The sequence below is a fragment of the Doryrhamphus excisus genome, chromosome 17, assembly GCF_030265055.1.
Source record: "Doryrhamphus excisus isolate RoL2022-K1 chromosome 17, RoL_Dexc_1.0, whole genome shotgun sequence".
Taxonomy (NCBI): domain Eukaryota; kingdom Metazoa; phylum Chordata; class Actinopteri; order Syngnathiformes; family Syngnathidae; genus Doryrhamphus; species Doryrhamphus excisus.
In genome coordinates this window covers 1,361,685-1,384,063 of record NC_080482.1, presented here as the reverse complement: position 1 = coordinate 1,384,063, position 22,379 = coordinate 1,361,685, and the positions used below count along the sequence as shown (strand labels likewise).

The following is a 22,379-nucleotide window of genomic DNA, read 5'->3' as shown; positions in this document are numbered from 1 at the left end:
GTCATAAATGTGGAAATAATTCAAAGGAGTCCGCTTTAATGCTCATTGCTTTTAGAAGAGAGTTAAATGGGGGAGAAAAGGTGTTTTGCTTTACACGGGGGCGTTGTAATGTCTGACGTTATCATCCCTGAGAGAGAATTAAAGGAGCGTTTCAACGTTCCTTTGTCTTTTATCCATACGCCAAAGTGGAAGTAAGCAGTCATTTCTAAGTGACATCTTGAATTCTTATGCATTTTCTCCATCTGCTCTTATTGCAGCAACAGGAACAGGACCCAACCAACCTTTACATCTCCAACCTGCCGGTGTCCATGGATGAGCAGGAGCTGGAGAACATGCTGAAGCCTTTCGGTCATGTTATTTCTACCCGGATACTGAGGGACGCTAACGGACTGAGCAGAGGGGTTGGATTTGCCAGGTGTGGAAAAGCTATCTCCAGTTCCATCTTTCCCGTGTAACTTGAACGTTGCATTGCCATGAGTAGCTTTGGTTGTTTGGCTGTTCCATACACATTGCAAGGATTTAGAGCCTGATTGATACACTTTGTTTAAAAAGTGGGCAGCGACAAATCTAGCAACTTTTTCTGGTCTCCTCAATGAGCTTTGGGTGCTGCTGTGTGCCCCTCCCATATGAAATCAAAACAAATAATGGTAATGGTAATGGTAATGGTTTTATTTCATTTGAACATGCATCAGATTACAATTGAGTGCATCCCATAATCAGTTCCCAGTTCCACATGTCCAAAAGGAGTAGGAAGAAGCAAAGCTTATTAAATCCTACCCCTCCATCTGGTACTTTTACAATCAGTAACTGTTACATTTGTTCACTTCCTGCTTTCCATAATATAGTTTAAGGTTTTTTTTTTTAATATTTAAATTTTTGTCCCGCACCGAAGTACTCGGTGATATGAGCATCCAATGCCATAATGGGTACCATAGTGCGTGTCAATATAGTGATATATATAGCACATCATGACTGGTTCAAGACTCTTCATCCTTGTATTTAGCAAACATCAACTGCTTGTATTGTTTCTTGAATTGGCTCATCGTTGTGCATTGTTTGATTTGCTTACTCAATCCATTCCATAGTTTGATTCCACATACTGAAATGCTATGGCTAGCATAACGTAGTCCTAGCATAGAAGTGTTTCAAATGTACTTCTTCCCTGAGATCATATTTCTCCTCTCTTGTAGAGAAGTATTGGATGACATTTTTAGCTAATTGCTTATTTTTAGCCTTATGCATTATTTTAGCTGTTTGAAGATGAACTATATCAGCAAGTTGAAGTATTTGTGATTTTAGAAATAAGGAGTTAGTATGTTCTCTGTAGGCGGCATTATGAATTATCCTTACTGACCTTTTTTGCAGTACATTTAGCGAGTGAAGATTGCTTTTATAGTTATTAGCCCATATTTCCACACAATAAGTAAGATATGGTAGAACCAGAGAGCAATAAAGATAAAATAAAAATTTTGCTTTGTTCAAGATTGAAATATTTCTGGCCAAAACGAAAATAAAACTTATACAATTACCATTTCCATTTCCACGAGTACATCCGTATGTATTGTATGTATTTACTATATCTGGCAAACAGTCTATTGGGGATGCAATAATGATGACACAATAACTAGGATATATCTATACAGTAAATGAATATAACATATCCGTGTTAGAGACCGCCTCCCCCTTCCTTCTCAAATGCAGTAGCGCCACATTTCCTTTGTCCCTTCACCAATCGTGCGTGCGTACGTGCATGCGTACGTGCGTGCCAGCGTTGGCATGTGATCCTCTCGGTTTCACTGTGGAGTGTGCCGCTGATTAGCATGCAGTCAGGTCCCCCTTAAGGGTCAGCGGTTATATGAAGGAAACCCAAGACCCGCACACACACAAGCCGTCTCTCTTGTCACCGTTTCCCCTTCACACACTGGCTTTGCTTGCCAAGCAGGCAATTAGTCATTGAGCTGTGATTGGGCGAGCGTCGCTGAATGGGGCGGACAAAGGGGACATGACACACAACAGCTCCAACTGAATGGGGCTTTTAAAGTGGGACAAAGGAGAGGAAACCCCATAGAAAACGTGCACACGCACACACACTCACGTGCACGGGAGTCAGCGGCCCCACTCCAGACATTTTGCTCGTGCATACTTAGCCTATCTCATATCAGGCATGTATGTATTGTTATGTAATACATGCGTGTACTGATCAGCGTTTGTGTACTGTATATTGGAAATTGTGTTCTAGAAAGATCTTTTGTCCTTGGATAAGGTCTAATCAGGTCTAATCAGGTCTAATCAGGTCTAATCTGCTTTCCTTTGCTGTCTCTCAGGATGGAGTCTACAGAAAAGTGTGATGTGGTTATTCAAAATTTCAATGGAAAATTCTTGAAAACTCCTCCAGGCATGACAGGTAGGTGTCGATCCCAAACTTTGGCCTTCTGCTGTCCCAGCCGGGATTCAATCATCTTTGAACATTTCAGATGACTTCTGCTGTCTGTATGTATGTTTTCCATCCATCAGTCCATTTCTCGTTTAATCAAGTAGGCCAGTTCGAAAGCATCATTGTCCAAATACTTAACTCATTCAATACTAAAGACAAACATAGACGTTTTTATGAACCCGAACGCCCTTTCCCGACAACGTATTTGTACATCTATTATGTTTAGTGCATGACGGGCAAAATGAAGTGATGATGCAACTCCTTAAAATGGCCGGTCCTGTGGAAAATCTGTGGAGAAAAACAGCAAACTAATTGTTATAGTACAGTAAACCTCGGATATATCAGACTCGGATATATTGGAAATTCGCTCACAACGGACAGATAAAAAAGAACCAATTTTTCTGTAATGCATTTCCAATAAAAATTCATTGCATATATCGGATTTTTTATAACGGATTTCGCCTATTTCGGACAAAATCTCCAGTCCCGTTCCAATGCATTTCCATTAAATTTCCCTCGCATATATCGGATGGCCGCATCGTGGCGCTCCGATTCGCGGAATCGTGACAGGCCGCTATACGACGTCATTTGCAGCGTTTGCAGCGTTGCCTGCGCGTCCAGGTACATTGGAAACATAGTCAAGGAAGTGCCTTTTTATAACGGATAAAATCCCATTTACGCATATACCGGATATAAATCCGATATATGCGTAAAACGGACATTTTCCGGTATACGCATATAACGGATTTCGCTTATATCGGACAAAACCAGTGGGAACAATTGAATCCGATATATCCGAGGTTTACTGTATAAACATTTACTATACTATAAAGACCAAAATGGCCGGCGTACATTCTGAACATTTGACAACAAAGAGGAAGGATGAAGTGCGGAATACGGAGCAGGCAGCCATGATAAAGCCGAATATGGCGATGTCAGACGGTTTAAGGAGATGAAGGGTGTGTTTGATAAAACAAAACAGAAAGCGACAAGTGAGGAAAAAGAAGACAAGGAGGTATAAAGCGATCAGATAGTAAAACCGGCTGTGCAGTGGACTGGATAAAATGGAAATCAAGGGCAGACAGGATGCATCGCCCCGTGTCCTGCTAGCATGATTTGTGGAAATCAGCCTCCTGTGCGGTTCAGTCTCAGAAGCATCCACTTACATTGCCTTTAATAGTAAATGGAGATACATAGTAGAACCTTTAGGGTCAAAGACCATACATTCTGGGATGCTGTTACCTTCTCAAAACCTTTATGATCGTTCAGGAAATGTGTCTTAAGAAATAAGTGAAATAGTGTTGTAAAGTATTTTAAGTATTTTGTAGTTCTGAGCTGCTTTTTAAAGTGTCGGCTATGTAGTGCAGTGATGTTCTGCAGCCTGGCTTAGAGCTAACGTTTAGAATCAAAGTCGTAGAAGAAGAGATCTCGGAAGTGTCAAGTGTCTTGTGTCATTATCGATGTTTTATGTGATGCGACGAATGACAACAGTTGTATCGCCTGGGTTTTGTGCAACGTTGGAGGCATACTTCCCCTCAAACGTTTGACATTTTTAGGGGCCTTCAACTGTAGGGCTTCCAAAAGGAAACAAACATCTCCGGACTGATTAGAGTCAGGGAAGTATAAAAAAGTAAGTTATGTTCCACATAAAGGATCTGACATTAAGGACCAGCGTGTAAGCTTAAATCACATCCTACAGATAAGTCTACACCCCCCCAAGACTCCCCCCCCCCCCCCCCCCCCCCCCCCCCCCCAGGGGAAATCACTTTGTTAGCCTACAATTGCTGAAAATTCACTTAGGAGAGAAAAAACAATTGCGCAGTCATGCCTGATTGAGGAGATCATGAAAACGCACTAAGATGTCAGGTCTGGAGTTCTCCAGGAACATAATGTCCCCAGCAAGTTACCAGCGGAGGGGCCATGTAAATAATAACACCAATATGGCATAGATCACTCTTTCTTTCACTCTAATTCTATCAGAGTGGCATCTTGAGTTCTGATCCTAGCACTGCTTTGTTCAGGATTTATGTGTGTCAGAAAAGCCTGACATGGACCTGATGGAACCCAGTGCTCCTACATCTAGCTGTGTCTTTGTAAAACATACTAGTCTTTTCTGACTCACCCATCATGCTCATATCAATCATACCAAGGACTATTACGCCCACACTGGAAAGAAAACAATACCACATTGCATCCAAATGTTATGGTAAAAAAAAATGTAGTGGAACCTCGGTTAGTGTCATTAATCCGAAGATCCGACTCAAACTGAAAATGAATATATTTATCTCAAAACAAAAAATGACTACCAGTTCCGGTTTCCAGTTGCGAGTGTGCGAATAAAAATCATTAAAAACACAGTTGGATTCATGCACGGCACATTGTACGCTAACCAGGACAGTTACGCAAACCAAGGCAACATTTTTGCATACATTTTCAGCATAAACTGAAAACTAAGCCAACCATGGTTGCACCACATTGGAAGCATGACGATGCAATATGTTGCGACAAAAGACCAGGATGGAGAATTTGGTAATATTATATCGTAAAGCATCCAGTAAGACCAACAATCAGAGCAATCCCAGCTGATCCTTAGTCCTGACTTCCAGGGCAAACGCATGATCATTCCGCCAGAAAGACGCCACTTCCCAGCCTTAATTTAAAAGGTTTGGTGTACAGTAAAACAATGAATCTCTTGTAGTATTACCCACTAATGTAATGTAAGTGCCATTTGAACAGGTATCTCCGATGTGCCAAAGAGGGACCTTCATACCTCCATAAATGTGCCAAAAATAGAATTCTTCTTTCCAGCATGTTTTCCACATGTTTTTTTTATGTTTTCAGTTTTGATCAGTGCTCTTTTAATGTGTCATCTTATTAGAGAAATGGAGAATAAGTGTCACCAGCTGCTCGGTTTCATGTGGCCAACTCTGGCTGTTCATGGCGGAGTGTGGACGTGCATAGATTTGCATTTTCTTTGGCTAATTTCATGGAAATGTGATTAAAGTGTGGACATTGGAGTGGAAACATAACTAATGGTGTCATTTTCCACCCATGCTGCTTTTCTATCTGCAGCCTCTGTGAGATGAAACGGAAAGCTGTACTGTCAACGGAGAAGTTAATACACAATGAAATTAGGTGTGCTTTAACTGATTAAGGCGCTGCTCTCAAAAACAAGCAATTAAGCTAACACGTAATGTTTAAAATCTTACTCCCATTGTTAGATCCCCGGCTTAGCAACCTCGGTGCACGGTGGGAAATTATTCATGATTGTGAAAGCTTGGAACCGTGGAAGTCTACATACATTATAGGTGATAGACCTACGGCCATGTCCAAATGAATACGGACGTATCGCTTTTCAATGGACGTTTTCCCCACTGCAGCGTATCCACAAGAGCATGACCGCACAAAAACACGTTCGTAGGCTGTCATGTGAATTTTAGGCAAACAGAAGCCCGAAAATGCATTCCATATATGAGATCATTTAGCAAATTTCTTATGACACAAGCCAGCGAGATATACCTGTAGACACAAAACTGAGTTTTAGACAATATTGACCATGGACAGACTTTTCTAAAAGCATGTGGACTATAAAGAATATTTTATTTCAACGTCTTCCTGTTTTGTTGGACCACGTTGCTGTCGAAGAAATCACACAATTTAAAAGATTCTCCAATTTTATTTAAAAATGGAAAACCCAGAATGAAATGGGACTGTATATAGCAGTTGCCACACCCCTACAGTATCTATATATACTGTGTATATATGTGTATATATATATACCAGACACAGACATATATGGTTGCCAGACACATAAGTAGAAACAATCATTCTCACCTGTGGACAATTTGAGTCTCCACTTAGCCGAACTCCAGTTCACCTGTGAGCCTCCTTAGGACAAGTGGCATCGAAAATGGATGGTTGCATCGCCTCCTTGGGCTCCTCCTGTCTAATCCCATTTTGCCTTTCTCCGTGTGTTCTCATAACACGACGCTCATTGGGCGACGACGCATTGACACGTCGCGTCATCGCATTCATCGCATGAACGGAGCTTCCATTGCATCCGATTGGGGATTTTATACTTTTACAATTTAAATAATATCGCAGGATCATTAGAAAACATTTCCATTGCTTCGTATTGTAGGTATCAGGATGAATTTAGTTTCTAACAAACTTTAAAAAAAAAAAAAAAGTGGTCAGCAGCATCATTCTGCCATCTGCCTCGTCCCTTTTAATCAGCAGCAAAGTCTTGCATGTTCAGCATTTTAATATAGGATGTTAAATTACGTCTGCATATATTATATTCCTTATTTCTATGTTGCATTGAGGAAGATTCATCTCTGGTGTATTTCCATTTATAAAGCATATCGGCTCCAGTTTGACCATCGGAATGCCACGCCGTGTAATTGCTGCCATGCATCTCTTTTCAGACGCTGGTCAACGTTTTAATTCATCAGCACAAAACAATAATCATAATTTAAGTTTGCAGTTTTGTTTGGTTGTGTTTGGGGGGGTCTCAGTTTTAGAGGACTAAAGATGTGTCCTCCATTAACCCTACATTAACCTGATTGGTTGGTGCGCCTCCCAAACGTTAGATTGTTTTTAAACGGCTGCATAATTGCATAATTGAGTTATGTTAGTCCGACTCTTGAAAAAAAGTGCATGTAAACATCGCTGGTGTCTTTCTCTTGACCTGAACAAAGAAAAGAAAGCACCAAAATTGGGGTGGATTCTGCTGGACAAATTGACCAGTCCTGCTAAGCATTTTGTCTTGTGTTCCATTGATCTTGTCAAGTTGGTGCCTCTCCAGCAGACGTTGTTTAGTTGTATTGACTACTGGGGAAAACACAACAGAACACATTAGATTGTAGTGTGGGTCTGTCACGCTTACACATTATTATTCCCACACTGGCAAAAAGTCCAAACCAGCAAAAGACATTTTGTAAGATCACATATTATCAGTGCATCTTTCTCATAATGGTGTATAAATCTAAGCTAATTTGAATACTGTGACATTTTGAAATAAATGCATAGACTAATCGAGGCTATAGAAGAGCAAATGCAAATTTGACCACAGTGGCCGTGCAAACAGTGCATGAAAAACAATTAGAGCGCAAGGACAACAATAATAGTATGGAAATGTGTAATAGAAACAATCACAACAGTAAAGCACCACTAAATGTGCGCCATTAAACAGCCAATTCTGCCTGCAGGCTGTGGTCTCGTCTGCACGGCGCACTAGTTTGTTCAGCCAACTTAACTCAGATATTCTTTGAGGGAAATCAGATTGCGCTCATGTCATGTGTCTTTTCTCACTCTTCTTGAGGGAAGCTGGCAAGGGAAACCGGTGTGTATTATATTTATACCCCATCTTATTTATTTGGGATTTCTCTTCACACCCAAGTGTAAATTGCGTTGGCACGGCTTAAAGCGACACTGGTTTTTGCACCGTTGTGCCCATAAATGTTCCTCATCTGTTTGCTGCCCTTGTGAAGAGGGATGGAGTGACAAAATATTAATATTCATATTAATATTTATTAATATTTACTGTGATGTGGCACTTTTAGCATTTAATTTCTCTGCATACACTCCTGATCAAAATTTTAAGACCATCTGAAAAATTGCAAGAATTTACATTTTGAACTGTTGGATGTTGAGGAGGTTTTAAGAAGAGCTTCAAATTGCAAAAAGAAGAAATGTGAGTGAGACCAAAAAAAAAAATTAAAAAAGCATAAAACTGAAGCAGGCTAATATTTATTAATATTTACAGTGATGTGGCACTTTTAGCATTTAATTTCTCCGCATACACTACTGATCAAAATTTTAAGACCATCTGAAAAATTGCAAGAATTTACATTTTGAACTGTTGGATGTTCAGGAGGTTTTAAGAAGAGCTTCAAAATGCAAAAAGAAGAAATGTGAGTGAGACCAAAAAAAAATTTGAGAAGCATGAAACTGAAGCAGGCTAATATTTATTAATATTTACAGTGATGTGGCACTTTTAGCATTTAATTCCTCCACATACACTACTGATCAAAATTTTAAGACCGTCTAAAAAATTGCAAGAATTTACATTTTGAACTGTTGGATGTTCAGGAGGTTTTAAGAAGAGCTTCAAAACGCAAAAAGAAGAAATGTGAGTGAGACCAAAAAAAAAAAATTAAAAAAGCATAAAACTGAAGCAGACTAATATTTATTAATATTTACTGTGATGTGGCACTTTTAGCATTTAATTTCTCTGCATACGCTACTGATAAAATTTTAAGACCATCTGAAAAATTGCAAGAATTTACATTTTGAACTGTTGGATGTTCAGGAGGTTTTAAAGTAGAGCTTCAAAATGCAACAAGAAGTAATGTGAGTGAGACCAAAAAAAAATTAAAAAAAGCATGAAACAGAAGCAGGCTAATATTTATTAATATTTACAGTGATGTGGCACTTTTAGCATTTAATTTCTCCGCATACACTACTGATCAAAATTTTAAGACCATGTGAAAAATAGCAAGAATTTACATTTTCAACTGTTGGATGTTCAGGAGGTTTTAAGTAAAGTTTCAAAATGCAAAAAGAAGAAATATGAGTGAGACCAACAACAAAAAAAACTTAGAAAGCATGAAACAGAAGCAGGCGGTTTATGAGCTGAAATAGAATAGAAATAGCATTTTATAAAAAGGACTCAATAATGAAGCATTCTTGATGCCGGTGCCCCCCCTACACCCCAGGGGGGCTTCCCCCGCTATTTGAGAAGCACTGCTCTAGGTGGTGAAGATGGCGTCACAGAGGGCATCCACTGTCTGGAACTGATGTTCCTTTTTGTACTCAGTTGGATTTAGATCAGGGAGACGGACAGGACGGTCCAAAAGGGGGAGTGAGGTTATTACTCTGGAAGACGTCCTTTGTCAGGCAGCCATTGTGAAATGCAGCGTTGTCCTGGTGAAAGAGCCAGTCATTACCACACAGACAAGGACCTTCAGTCACCAGGGATGCACCCTGCAACATTTCCACATAGCCAGCTGTCATTTGACGCCCCTGCACAACCTGAAGCTCCATTGTTCCACTGAAGGAAAAAGCCCCCCAGATCATGATGGCTTTCCCTCCACTGTGCTGTGTGGGATCTCCATCAAGCCTTTTTTTCTCCACCTTTCAATGTCCCATATTTGCTGCTGTCATTGTTACTGGGCAGGACTCGGCACCAGTAACAACCTTCATTTGGGCGGGGATCATCCTGTGTCTTGACAGAGAACCAATCAGATCCTCTGGGGGTGACTCTGAGGGCCGGTAACTTTTTGGTCCCATAATAAAACTGAACAAAAGTTGAACTGAGGTTCTTCTCGGTTGAAAATGTCTTAGGGCATCAAACCTCAGCAGCAATGGCGCGCTGCGAGAGGCCTTGCCTATGCAGCTCAACAGTCTGACTGCGTTTTGTCTTTGCCATAAAGAAATCATGACAGTGAATGCCTGATGGAAAATGATACTGAATCCACATTTTTAGCGATTTTGGCTTTTAAAGTCTGAGGTTTTAAATGAAACTTTTCATCAGCTGATTTCACTTGAATGCTTGTTTGTAACAAATTACTCAAAATTGTCTCACTTCCATCTCTTCATTTTGCATTTTGAACTTCTGCTTCGAGTGTGAACGTGAATGTGTTCTAGTCATCACATCCCGGATTCCAACCTGGGTCTCCGAAAGCAACAGCATCCATGACTGCAGCCATGATTGTTTGCCACTGTTTGTGCACAAATAGCATGCAAAATAACAGATGTATTCTCTACTTGGGTCTAGCACCAATAGAGAAAAGTTGTGAGTTTGTCGCTACAGGCATCACCCGAAGCTACTAGACTAGACTCTTTTGAGGTAACCTACAGAGATCTTTCAGAAAGCGGGCTCTGCATTCAGGAATATTGCAGGCAAATACAAAGACTGAGACTCGAGTTGTCAAGCATGAAGAAAGAATTCACCAGGGCCATTTAGGGCTTGTCTATTTCCTGTGTGTCTGCGTCTGCGTATGTGTGTGCACACCCAGCTTTTCCCTGCTGATTTATCCAGATCCTAACCCTTAGTGCTGGATAATGGCAGATGGGGCTTTAGATAACAACCAACATTTATTTGGTAAGCTTTGGGTCACTGCGCAATTATGTGTACCTTCGCTAAAATGACCCGCTCCCTGAGGGATGCCATCTACAATCGTCCCTTGCCATATCACAGTTCCAATTTCGCAACATCAATCTATCACGTTTATCAGACATGTATTAATTCATCAATAATGCTGTTTTGTGGTTAAATACGGACTATTCCTACAAAGCAAATATGCAAATTTAAACAAGCTTTACATATATGTTGCCTAAATTAAGCCATTTCATGCATAAAAACGGCCAAATGATCTAAATATAAACCATTGAGCATATTGTGAATGTAGTATTCTAAATTGTTTTTTTTTTTTTGCAGTTTTAAATTATGTCACAACAGGCACAATAATAAAACACAATAATAGTATAAAAATAAAACGGTTGCGGCCATAACCCACAACAAACTCTGAACAGCCAACGTCACTTCCTGTCTGCCACCCATTTTTCTCCTCTGCTAAACCAAAACAAATTTACTGCGCCACACATGAGCAAAAGTCTTAAATGGCCTATTTTCTCAGATTCTAGCTAAAATATATGGTAATATGAATGTAATGGTGACTAGAGGGGTGCTATTTCAAGTCTAGAGGGCTCTAATAATGTTAATGAATTATGATATCTTTCAGCGATGTAGTTATCTTCTTCCCCTTTAACTTTTCAGGATTCAACGTTTTCTATGATGTTATTCTGGTAGCAATCATACAATATGTAGTTTTTAAAATGTAAAAATGTCACTCTGTAGGACAAGCATGAAAGGATTTGGTCTATGCTTTGCTTTTTCTTTGCCTTTTTTTCTCCGTCCTGTATATCTACCACAAGTATCAGATATAGAGTACCAGAAGAAGAAGTGTCATCCCGGATGGTGTCTAAGCGGATGTCAGCATACGATGCTGGAGCTCAGTTTACAGAGGATTTTTTTCCCTCTAGAAAGTCTCTCCTTAAGGAGACGAAAGTGTGATAGGAAAGATGGGGAATATTCACAGGAACGTTGGTGACATAGGAAGACTCAAAGCAGTCGACTTTGGGAACCTCAGCAGTTAACAAAGGCTTTCTGATCACGACATTTTGGCCCTGGAATTAATGATGTAGTTTGGTTAACTTTTCAAACAATGATTTAAAAACACGAAAAAAGTGAAGGACAACCAACATCTCCGAACGTACGGTCTATGGCATCAAAGGTATTCCCTAGAAAGGAAAAGAAAGCACGCATAAATATGAATACTTAAGGATAATAACGGGGGTCATGGCGTGTGCAGACGAAGCCAGCGCCATGACAGCGTTCTCCAATTTGCTCATCCAGCATCTCGTTTCCAGCAGCCACCTCCCGTAGGCCCCCGGGGTTGAAGTCGGAAGGCTTTGCTCCGATGAAACCTCCCTCCACTTATTCTTCTGTTTGGAGATAAACAAACATTTATCTTGGAGGTAAATGCATGGTTTAGTTTGGCAGCCATAAAATTTGAATCAGTACCAGCAGGGATTCGCCATTCCAAGTTAATGACATTCCTGCTTTATGTCGAAGCCGCACGCACCAATCCGGAGTGCACATTTTTCTGAAATTTGCAATCACGGCGGTCCTGATAGGACATCAGTCTTTTTCTAATGAAAATGGAGGTAGGGCATAAACGTAGCGAGCACATTCATATCTTGATACCGCACAAAGCATGGTACATTCAGTATCAGAAGTGCAGTATTCTTCCAGTTAAAGTGTGTATTATTTCATGTATTCTAGTCATTAATGTTAATTCCCTAAATAACCGAGATGATTGTATGTGTGCCCCATGAGAGAGATACCATTGATTATGTAAATCTGGACAACAGAATCAGTTAAGACCGCCGGCTAATTACACAATGTTTAGCGGTCCTCTCCTCAACAACAACAACCGTGGTGGCCGCGCCCCCAACCCCCCTTTTTAAAGAAGCGTGACCACAGGAGAGGGCTCCACTCATGCTAAATAAAACCCATAAAGCCCGCTAAGTTTTGTTATGTTTATCAGATGCTGCCGTGTGATATCACTGGATATGATTTTACTTTTATTTAACCAGATGAAAGATCCATACAGATCAAAGCTCTTTCATAAGGAGGATTCGGCCAAGAGAGGTAGCAGCCAAAATCATATTGAAGAAAAACGTAACAATCATACAACAAACATTGAAACATGAAGTACCGGCAATATTTTTAAAATTGAACTCATCCAATACCAAAGACATAATGATACATTTTTAAACCCCAACGCCCGATCCCAAAGACATACTGTACGTGTCCGTTTTTTTCCTTTTTGTGTGAACGTTAAGTCATAAAAATGTCCCCGAGGCGGCAGAAGTGCCACCAAGAGCTCAGTACGGATGTTTTGCATGTGAAAAAAGCCTCGACAGCAAAAAAAAACCTCAAGGTTACCAGCGTAGGCTAATTTAACACACACACAGTTTAGTTCAAAATGTAAAAATTGTAAATAGTAAAAGAGGAAATTCACTTCTCCAGAAGCTCTACAAACATATACTTATATATTATATATATTATATATACATATATATTTATAATGAACTTCATCATACAATAAAATAAAACAAACAAGGCAATACATGAGCGACAAGAAAAAACATAAATAAAATAATAAATATGGTGAAAGATGAAATGTGACAATTGTAAATCGTTTATCCTCACTCGACTCGCGGGTATGCTGGAGCCTACCCCAGCTGTCTTTTCATATTTTCCCACATTCATACCTATGGACAATTTGGAGTGGCCAATGAAGCTAGCGTGCAAACTGAACCCTGGTGTTCCTGATCTACTGACTGTGCGACCAACATGCTAACCACCCAACCACCGTGCAGCCAGTTCAGCTGTTCAGTATTGTTGTAAAAGTGAAAGTTATTCAATGTTTTTCTTCCTCTTCTTGTTGGGAACTGATATTTTCCTGACACGTATCGATGCTGTACTGCTGATTACATTTACATAACATTTTTTCCTACGGAAGACGGGAGTCTAATCTTTCTTTTGGTTGGTTTCATGTCATGTTTCATATAGCCACAGAACCCATAATCTGTGTGCCTTGAAAAATCAGTCAAAATGGTCTAAAATGGCCGCTACTGAAGGGTTTGTCTTTTAATTTTTTTAAATTCTGGGATTGAAACAGACATTTCTCCCCACTCTTTGGGTAAAAACCAGGGATTTTCCTTCACTGCCTTCGTCTTCCAACCGAGTTGCCTGCTGCAGCTCAAGTTAAGGTTCAATAAACTTTAGTCCGGAAGGTCATACTTGACCCATTCCGTTCATCTTTACTCCATCTTTGCTCCAAAAGGCATCTTGTTGTCTTTAGGGAAGATTCCAGTGGCAAAGCCAAGGGTCAAGCTAGTCCTGTTTAGCGTAATAAGCATTCAAGTTCGGATTGGAGTTGAACCACATTCGTCGTGCTTTGGTGATTAGCCTGTGGCTTTGCTTTCATGTCAGCACCGCTTTGTGCAAGCATATCTGAAGGGACCGTAGAGATGGAGCGATAGCGTTGTTCTCCATGGTCCAAGGCATGGGGAAATTGTGTTCAGGTTTAGCTCGCATTTGACCTTGTTTGCTATGTATCGTGATTCTGGGGTTTGGACTCGATATCAGCGTTACACAAAATCAACCAGGACAGTTTACAGTCAACAGCTCCACCACACAGACCGCCTCATCATGTTTGTTTGGTCAAAGCTTTGCTTCTTTACATTTTCCTAAAAGGTTTGTCCACTTTCTTGCTTTTAAGAAGATTATTCTCCTCTATGTTTGTCCTTGCGTCTCTCTCTCCGGCCGCTCGTCTGCCTGCCTGCGTCCGTGCAGCCCCTGCAGAGCCGTTGCTGTGCAAGTTTGCTGATGGAGGCCAGAAAAAAAGACAGACCCAGATCAAATATCCCCAGAATGGCCGACCATGGACGCGGGATGGAGAGGTGAGTTTTCACAAATTCATTCATTCATTCATTCATTTTCTACCGCTTTTTCCTCACGAGGGCCGCGGGGGTGCTGGAGCCTATCCCAGCTGTCTTCGGGCGAGAGGTGGGGTACGCCCTGGACTGGTGGCCAGCCAATCACAGGGCACATATAGACAAACAACCATTCACACTCACATTCATACCTATGGACAATTTGGAGTGGCCAATTAACCTAGCATGTTTTTGGAATGTGGGAGGAAACCGGAGTACCCGGAGAAAACCCACGCATGCACGGGGAGAACATGCAAACTCCACACAGAGATGGCCGAGGGCGGGAACCGAACCCTGGTCTCCTAGCTGTGAGGTCTGCGCACTAACCACCAGACGCCGTGCCGCCCTCACGAATTCATCTTATTATTTATTCATTTCTTAAGCGTCGTGTATATGTTGAGTGAGAACGTATACTTGGCCAAGAAAGCTGATTCTGATTGTGAACAAAATACAAGTTGAACACCGACAAGTCGTCATTCACAGAGCTGTGCAAGAAAACTTTCTCTCCTTTTATTATTATTATTATTATTTTAGTGGCGGTTAAATCTGCAAAGCTTTGACAGATCCTTTCTTGTGTAATTATTGGATTTCATTTCAATATAAAGCTCGGGAGTGAATTTGAGATGTTGCTGACAGTGTGAAAGCTGTCATTTCTAAAGGTATTAAAATTAAACACAATGAAACAGATTATCTCTGAAAGACTTGATTGCAGGTTTTTGTTTTTTTTTTTCGCTCTTTGTTTCCCGTATTCGCTCTGACATCTGCAATTGAAACTTTTCATTCAGTACTGCAAAAGATGAATTGTTTCACCGTGTTGGGTTTAAAGCGAAGGCTTGATTTCCCGAACAAAGGGAGGTGAATAGCGTCACCACCCACGCTCCAAGTACACAACTCGATGACGGCGACGCAGTCCAGTGGACCAGGACCACCGTAGCAATAATATGACATTCATGGGCAGTGATTGCATTTGGCTATGCTGTCCAAAGCTAATCTGCATACCGCGCTCGTTCGTGAGAGGCGACGTCAGCCTTGTTGGAGCAAAGTCCTCACGATACACATCTGTTTGTTGCGTGTGTGTATTTAGACCCGTGTGTGTATTTAGACCCGTCACAAGAATGAGACAAAGTAACGCACTTAAAATCAACTCACATGTTTCATATTTTGTGAGAACCCATGCAAGCCCGGAGAAAACATGGAAACTATACACAGAAAAACGACATAAAATCCTTCTTGTGACAGCGCTAGCACTTATTTCATCCAAAATGATTGGGCTGGGAAGTAAATCTGCATGATTCCTTTGCATAAGGGGAGCTTTGTATCGCTCACGGTCTGTATTTCACCACTTCTGGCACGGAACATTGTGTGGAGATAACTGCTGCAGAGTTCAGCATTAGGCCACTGAACTGCTGCCATTTTGGGGATGCAAGCCTTTTGTGGAATGTAGGACAAATGTGAAAGACTTGCAGAGCTGCTGTTGAGCCAACATAAAATGCATGTCTGATAAAGTGCAGCGTGGTGGGCCAGCGGTTACCCAAACTCCACCATAAAAAGTACACGATGTACGTGCATAAAGAAAAAGACTAAGGAAAATCGTATGTCAACCATTTTCCTGTTCAGTCAAAAACCTGGAGGTGCAACAGAAATCACCCATGACTGCACAGTGGACACTGTGATGGTAGGTGTGGAGTTTGAATCTTCAAATAAGCACATTAGAACGCCCTTGAACGCATAACGCTGGTATGGCCACGTGTTCCTCTAAGCCAGACATCACAGTCCATGTTCAGTGGCCCCGTTCAGTACCCAATGTCCTCTGACGTCTTCTGCGATGCTGCCTAGCGTGTGTTGGGTTGGAGGCTGATGCTGATGTCTGCCTTGCTGGTGCCTTGCTCACATAATCCTTTTAGGCTGGATATGTGCTGCAAACTGGATCTTCTTGAGTTCAGCAGGCATTTTTGGAGAATTGTTTTTGTCCAAGCTGTTTTTTGGGGGGGGTGAGACAGTACATCCTTGATGATTCAGTTTTTGAAATGATTATTTTCTAGCCCAGGGGTCGGCAACCTTTACTATGAAAAGAGCCATTTCACCCACTTGCCCACTAAAGAAAAATAGCCTGGAGCCGCAAAACGTTGTATGTTTAAAACAACATTGGAGGGAAAAAAAAAGACGAGTTGGAGTACTCTTGCTAGTACTGGAGATAAACTTTTGTTTTTAAATGAGCTCTAATTTATTTTTTTAGAATCGTCAAATAACTCATTAATAATAATTAATAACTCAAATAACTCAAAGTGTTACTCATTTCCCTTCATGTTAACCTGTCAGAGAGAACTGGATAGCATCCTGTCTGCTCATTCAGTCACCAGTCAGAACTCAGTCAGGATGCATTCATGGTCTCACACAAAGTTGGATTTTTGTAAACTCATAACAAAGATGTGCATTTTCACCACACGGGTGCTAAAAAATATTCAAGCCTCTTTGTTGCGGGAGCCGCAACAAAGAGGCTGGAGAGCCACATGCGGCTCTGGAGCCGCGGGTTGCTGACCCCTGTTCTAGCCTAAACACTGCCAAAGAAAGCGTGGTTTTATCCGCATCCATGGTCATATGTCTCAATGTTAGCAGGATTATTCAGAACTATACAAAAACCCAGAGTGCTTTTGGGACTCGCATTTTTACATGGCCATCAAGTCACGACCCTCTTTTCTCGTCAAACCAAGCACATTTAAAATAGCCTTTTATACATAAATACACAAAATTCCATACACAAAAGACTAAGCGGAATAGCATAACTTCCTCTATTAAAAATCATTTAGTAAAAATAACAGTCAATTAATATACAAGAAGATGATTTATATAAATATAAAAGTGCAATTACTTTTGAAGCACTGTAATAACCCCTTTAATGAGTCTGAACTAGAAGGTATGTCATTTGGTGGGAACTGCAGTCACGGTAAACATCAGTCAATTTGTTCGTAGAAGTCATTGAGTGACTTCTATGCAGAAATTATTCATCAGCCATAATGAGCGTTTAACAAGCTTTAATGTCCCTCTCTTTGTTTCTGCAGAGTGGTATGGCGCTAACATATGATCCCACCTCGATGCAAAATGGGTAAGGTGGAACATTTTCTCCTCAGAATTACAAATGTGTCCCCGTCTTTATATGCCTGTGCACCTGCAAATGATGCTTTGTGAAACTTAAGTGCTTCCTGTAGCGCACTTGGCCAGATGCTCATATCGCACATAAGCCTCCCATCAGCACATCTCACACTTCACATGCATACAAATGAGCGGAACGGGAATGTGCAAGAATCTTCAGACAAACCTAAGCAACGCTGTTTTGCTATTATCATAAAAACACCCTCACGTCGTCTCATGGCGTTCCTGCATCTGGCTCTTTTCACGCAGCTGTTACACGCCGGGATTGTACGAGGAAAGAAAAACTCCTCTTCAGAAGCAAGTGTCTTTTGACTGTTAGTGCGTAGAGTGGAACCCCTAAGGTCCATCCATGCATCCATTTTCCTACGCTTATCCGGGTCCGGGTTGCGGGGGCAGCAGTCTTAGAAGGGAAGCCCAGACTTCCCGGTCCCCGGCCACCTCCTCCAGCTCCACCGGGAGTACACCAAGGCGTTCCCAGGCCAGCTGTGAGACACAATCCCTGTCCTAGGTCTGCCCGGGGGCCTTTTCCCGGCTGGGCATGCTCGGAACGGATCGGGAGGCATCCGGACTAGATGCCCGAGCCACCTCAACTGACTCCTCTCGATGTGAAGGAGAAGTGGCTCTACTCTGAGCCCCTCCCGGATGACTGAGCTCCTCACCCAAACCTAGACCCACCACCTACGGGGGCAAGCATAAGGGTCCGGTGCAATGTGTGTTGGGTGGCGGTCAAGGGCGGGTGCATGGGCGACCTGGTCTTCGGCGGGCAAATCTGGTTCTTGGAACCCCTAAGGTTTGGCTTAGAAATAGACTTAATACGTTAGATCTGACCAAGATATGCTAGCATGGCGTCGTGCATGGAACCCGAGGGGAGCATTTTAACCAAAACTTGTAGCTCAGTTCCTCCAATTCTAACCTTTGGAGCTCTTTAGCGCCCACTAATGGGGGGCTTGAATAAAGACATGATGTGCTGTAGCGACCCCTGATGGGAGACACCGGAAGACAGCATTCTACATTGCACGACCTTGGAGCGGTCCACTTAAAGGTTCCCCTTATTAAGTTTTCGAAGCGCCGGGTGACACCAAGCGATATGTTTTGCTATGGCGATGGACATCTCATTTGCATAATGGATGTCACACGTGTAAAAGCGGCGAGATGGGCATCGTTGCAGCGCTCCTGTAAGATTTTCATCAGCCAAGGCCCACTGCAGCTCTTCCAGAGAGACGATGGTTTGCTTGCTTCAAGGGGAAATTGGAGTTTGGACCCGTCTGCTATGAACGCTTCTGGTGATGCGATCCCAGGAGACGCTTCCCTCCAGCTCCCATTCTCTTCCCATTCTCCTTGTTGTCTCAGCCTTCCTTCCACTTTGTGTCCCGACGTTCCCTTTCATCAGCTCTCATGCTGTCACCCGGTTGTGCTTTTAGGCGTCGGCGCTTTCGCTTCACTGTACTTTTACTGATTGGAACGTTCCATCGCATCCTCAGTGTTGCTTTGCCCTGTTCCACTTCTTCTCCCGTTATATATCCCGTCATATCGCTGGTGATTAATTGATTATTCCTTCCGGTTTCCTTTCGGTCATCTATGTGTGTGAACGCCTGTGGCCTCACGCTCCAGTATTTGGCCACTTATGTTCTTAAAGCCACGCTGACCTCTCTTCTGGGGTCAGCCAAGCTCCTTCCGGCACAGAACCACATGATTATGAAATGCTAATGCAGCTAATTAGAGAGGCGCAAAGTACGGTGAAGGCAGCCCAAGGAGAGCAGGGTCGGGATCCACCAGGTCTTTGCGAGAACGGCTTTAGACTTCAGCGTCTGACCGCCAGTCTAATGTGTCCCAGACCACTTTGGCGCACAACCTGTTTAGTTTTTTTCTCTTTGCGTTGCCTTTGTGTTCATCCCTTCGTTCATCCGTGCCACTCTATTCCATCTATCTTCCCTGCCCACACACAAACGTATCCCAGAATGCTCTCCCACACTTGTGTCTCTGAGGCTGGCACTAAATCATTAACCAATTTTTCAGGGCGTACTCCTGACAGTGCAGCTAGGTCAAACCAGGGATTCATAGATAGGCTTTAAATTAAATCCTGTATCAATGTTGCGTTTGCAATTACATGTTCAGTGTGTTATTTAAACAGCCGTACTACAGTCCTTATTGACAGAGAGCTGCTCCGGCCTAATAGCCTCCATCAATAACCTTGGATCTGTCCTCTATCTGCTATTTTTCTCTCTCTCCGCACACATTGCTCTAATGAAAAATACAATAAACACAACCACAGGACCGTTTTTTGGCCAACTTGGCAGCGGCGGCTCATTCATATTCATCAGCGATATAATATATAATATAGCAGCGTGAATGTAATTCCTACAAGGTTCACCGGGTGTGTTTTAGAAAGCATTTTCTTTACCGGATATTTCTTATTTAACATTTGTCTTTTGTTTCCTCACACACAAAAAAAAAAAAAAAAATCAGTATGCTTGCAGTCACATTCAGGCTGAACACATTTCTAGGAGACCGGCTTGAACTGTTCACGACTGTTCATAGTTTGTTTCTAAACAGAAACTTTTAACTGAAATGGGTGACAAAATTAATCGGTATACGGGTGCCGGACAATCGGTGTTTACATGCACAATTTTTCTCAATTTTCCACACTTCAAATGTGGTGTGCCTCCAATATGTTCGTACTTTTACGTGTCAAATAGCGATCACTTGCAGAAACCGTCTGGTCAAATAACATAACTTTTCACAGCGCTTTTGTGTTGTTGATAATATTTTAATGTCTGCTTAAATGACATCACCTTTGTGACAATTTAAATAAAGTGATTTTTTATTTTTTTATTTATTTGGGTATACATGTCAGGGACGTTAACAGTGATTTTTCTCATTTTCATTTTGCCTTCAACATGTGGATGAAGTTAGCTTTTTTTGCATGCCTCACCCTCTGAAAACCTTCCTTTTATGTCTGCACACTTGATATGTTTGATATATTTCCTAGTACTATCAGTAGAGCCGTTTCTACTGCCCCACACGGTGAGAAATGGTGAGAAATGTGCAGCAGAAGGAACCATATTCCATGATGTGTGTGTCTGTCAAAAAGGATCAAATGTGTTTCTAGGTCTTATATAGTTTGCATGTTGAGTGGCGCAAAAGAATTCAAAACTAGCATCGACCTTTACTGCAGTGCGTCCATGTCCATAATCCATGTGTATACATGCATGTATTTAAAATGTGTTTAATTAGATTGAATTACTATACCGTCTTGAGACTGCACATATTTAAAAGTAATTGTAAAATGAAAAACAAAGGTAACATGAGGTGAACGCCAAGTTAGAAGATGCAACTGGCCGACACATGAACCAGAGCCGAGCCTTTGCAAGAGAAAACGTGTTATGCTAATAATTCATGAGAATTCTATTTGTGCCGCCAAGGAGGTGAACCACATTGTCATCGGAGGTGGGGAGTTGGATTCTCGCGCTTTGTGTTTCTGTGGCTTAAACACGACCGGTAGAGCACGAAAACCTGGGGACCGGGTAAGACGGGGGCAGATGATGTCCTTGTGAGGCGAGATCACGGTCTGGTGCTTATCGCGGCTAGCGAGGAAGAAACTGCATCCAGCAGGCCTGAACCGCCACAGCACAGGGTTTTAAACTGCTTGTGATATCGTAAAGCAAACAAATATGTGAAACACACGGAAGACAATCGGGATTGGGGAAGCCATCTTTGAAATGATGGGCACTAGAGCATAGACCTGTTGAGATATTCCAATCCATTTGGCCTGTTGCTCAACCTTAAAGTCGTCCACTTTAGATAAAGAAGAAAGTTTCAGCTTTACAATTGAAGAGCTTGCAACCAAAAGGCGCTAAATCCAATTTTCACTAAGTTGCATGTTTTTCACGAGTTTAATAGACCTCTGTCATGTGTATCCAAATCACATATTTTGGTCTTGAAATCATTTTTAAAAATATGAAAAAAAGTGTTATGAAATTTATGCTTTCAACCAAAAGGCGCTATTTCCATTTCAGATTTCAACCAAAAGGAGCTAAATCCCTTTCTTTATTCTTTATTCTGATTGGCCCAAGTTTCCCATCTATTGATAATCTGACCAACCAGAGAGAAGAATACAATTGGCACTGCACATACAGAAAGCCAGTATCAGTGTGCATCCTGTTTTGTTTGTGTACATGAAGTACACGTATGACAGTTACAGTATGTTATGCAATTCAGGAGAACACAAATTGTGTTTTTACAGTATTCTGTAACATGGAAGTTTTTTTTACGCCATAAAAGCCATGTCTCTACCTTGACACCTCCAACTTTCATGAGAAAAAGGCGCTAAATCCGAAAATTTGCAGGATTTTTATAGCATGCATTTTTATGACTTATATTGATAGCTCTTTCATTTGCAATGTAGACTTGATGACCAAATAGATTGATATGTGTTATTAAATTAAATTAAAAATCATTGATTTTCTCAAAATCAGTCAAAATGGATTTAGCGCCTTTTGGTTGCAAGCTCTTCAATTATTTCAGGGATAAGTTTATTTTTGTTTCGAGTTTACCTTATCAATGCATTAACACTAAATAATAAATATACTCTGTTAGCGTTATTAGTAAACGTGAAAGATACAATAACCGTAACGTAACCAAGGTTCCAGGATATACTGTAAATGTAGAAGTAATAAAAATGCTACATTAGCTCATGCCTGTAATTAAATGAACGTCTCAACAC

The 22,379-nt window shown here is 41.4% G+C and overlaps 1 protein-coding gene across 6 annotated transcripts in view; it reads left to right on the top strand.

Annotated features, from left to right (window-relative positions):
• The window catches only part of LOC131105249 (RNA-binding motif, single-stranded-interacting protein 3-like), a 166,447-nt gene that overhangs the window by 128,735 nt on the left and 15,333 nt on the right, over nt 1-22,379 (top strand). For all 6 annotated transcript variants that reach the window (XM_058053170.1, XM_058053174.1, XM_058053171.1 and 3 more), the window contains 4 exons: nt 258-415; nt 2,325-2,404; nt 14,367-14,473; nt 17,566-17,609. In XM_058053170.1, coding sequence (XP_057909153.1) covers nt 258-415; nt 2,325-2,404; nt 14,367-14,473; nt 17,566-17,609 — 389 coding nt within the window. The remainder of the gene's footprint in view (nt 1-257; nt 416-2,324; nt 2,405-14,366; nt 14,474-17,565; nt 17,610-22,379) is intronic.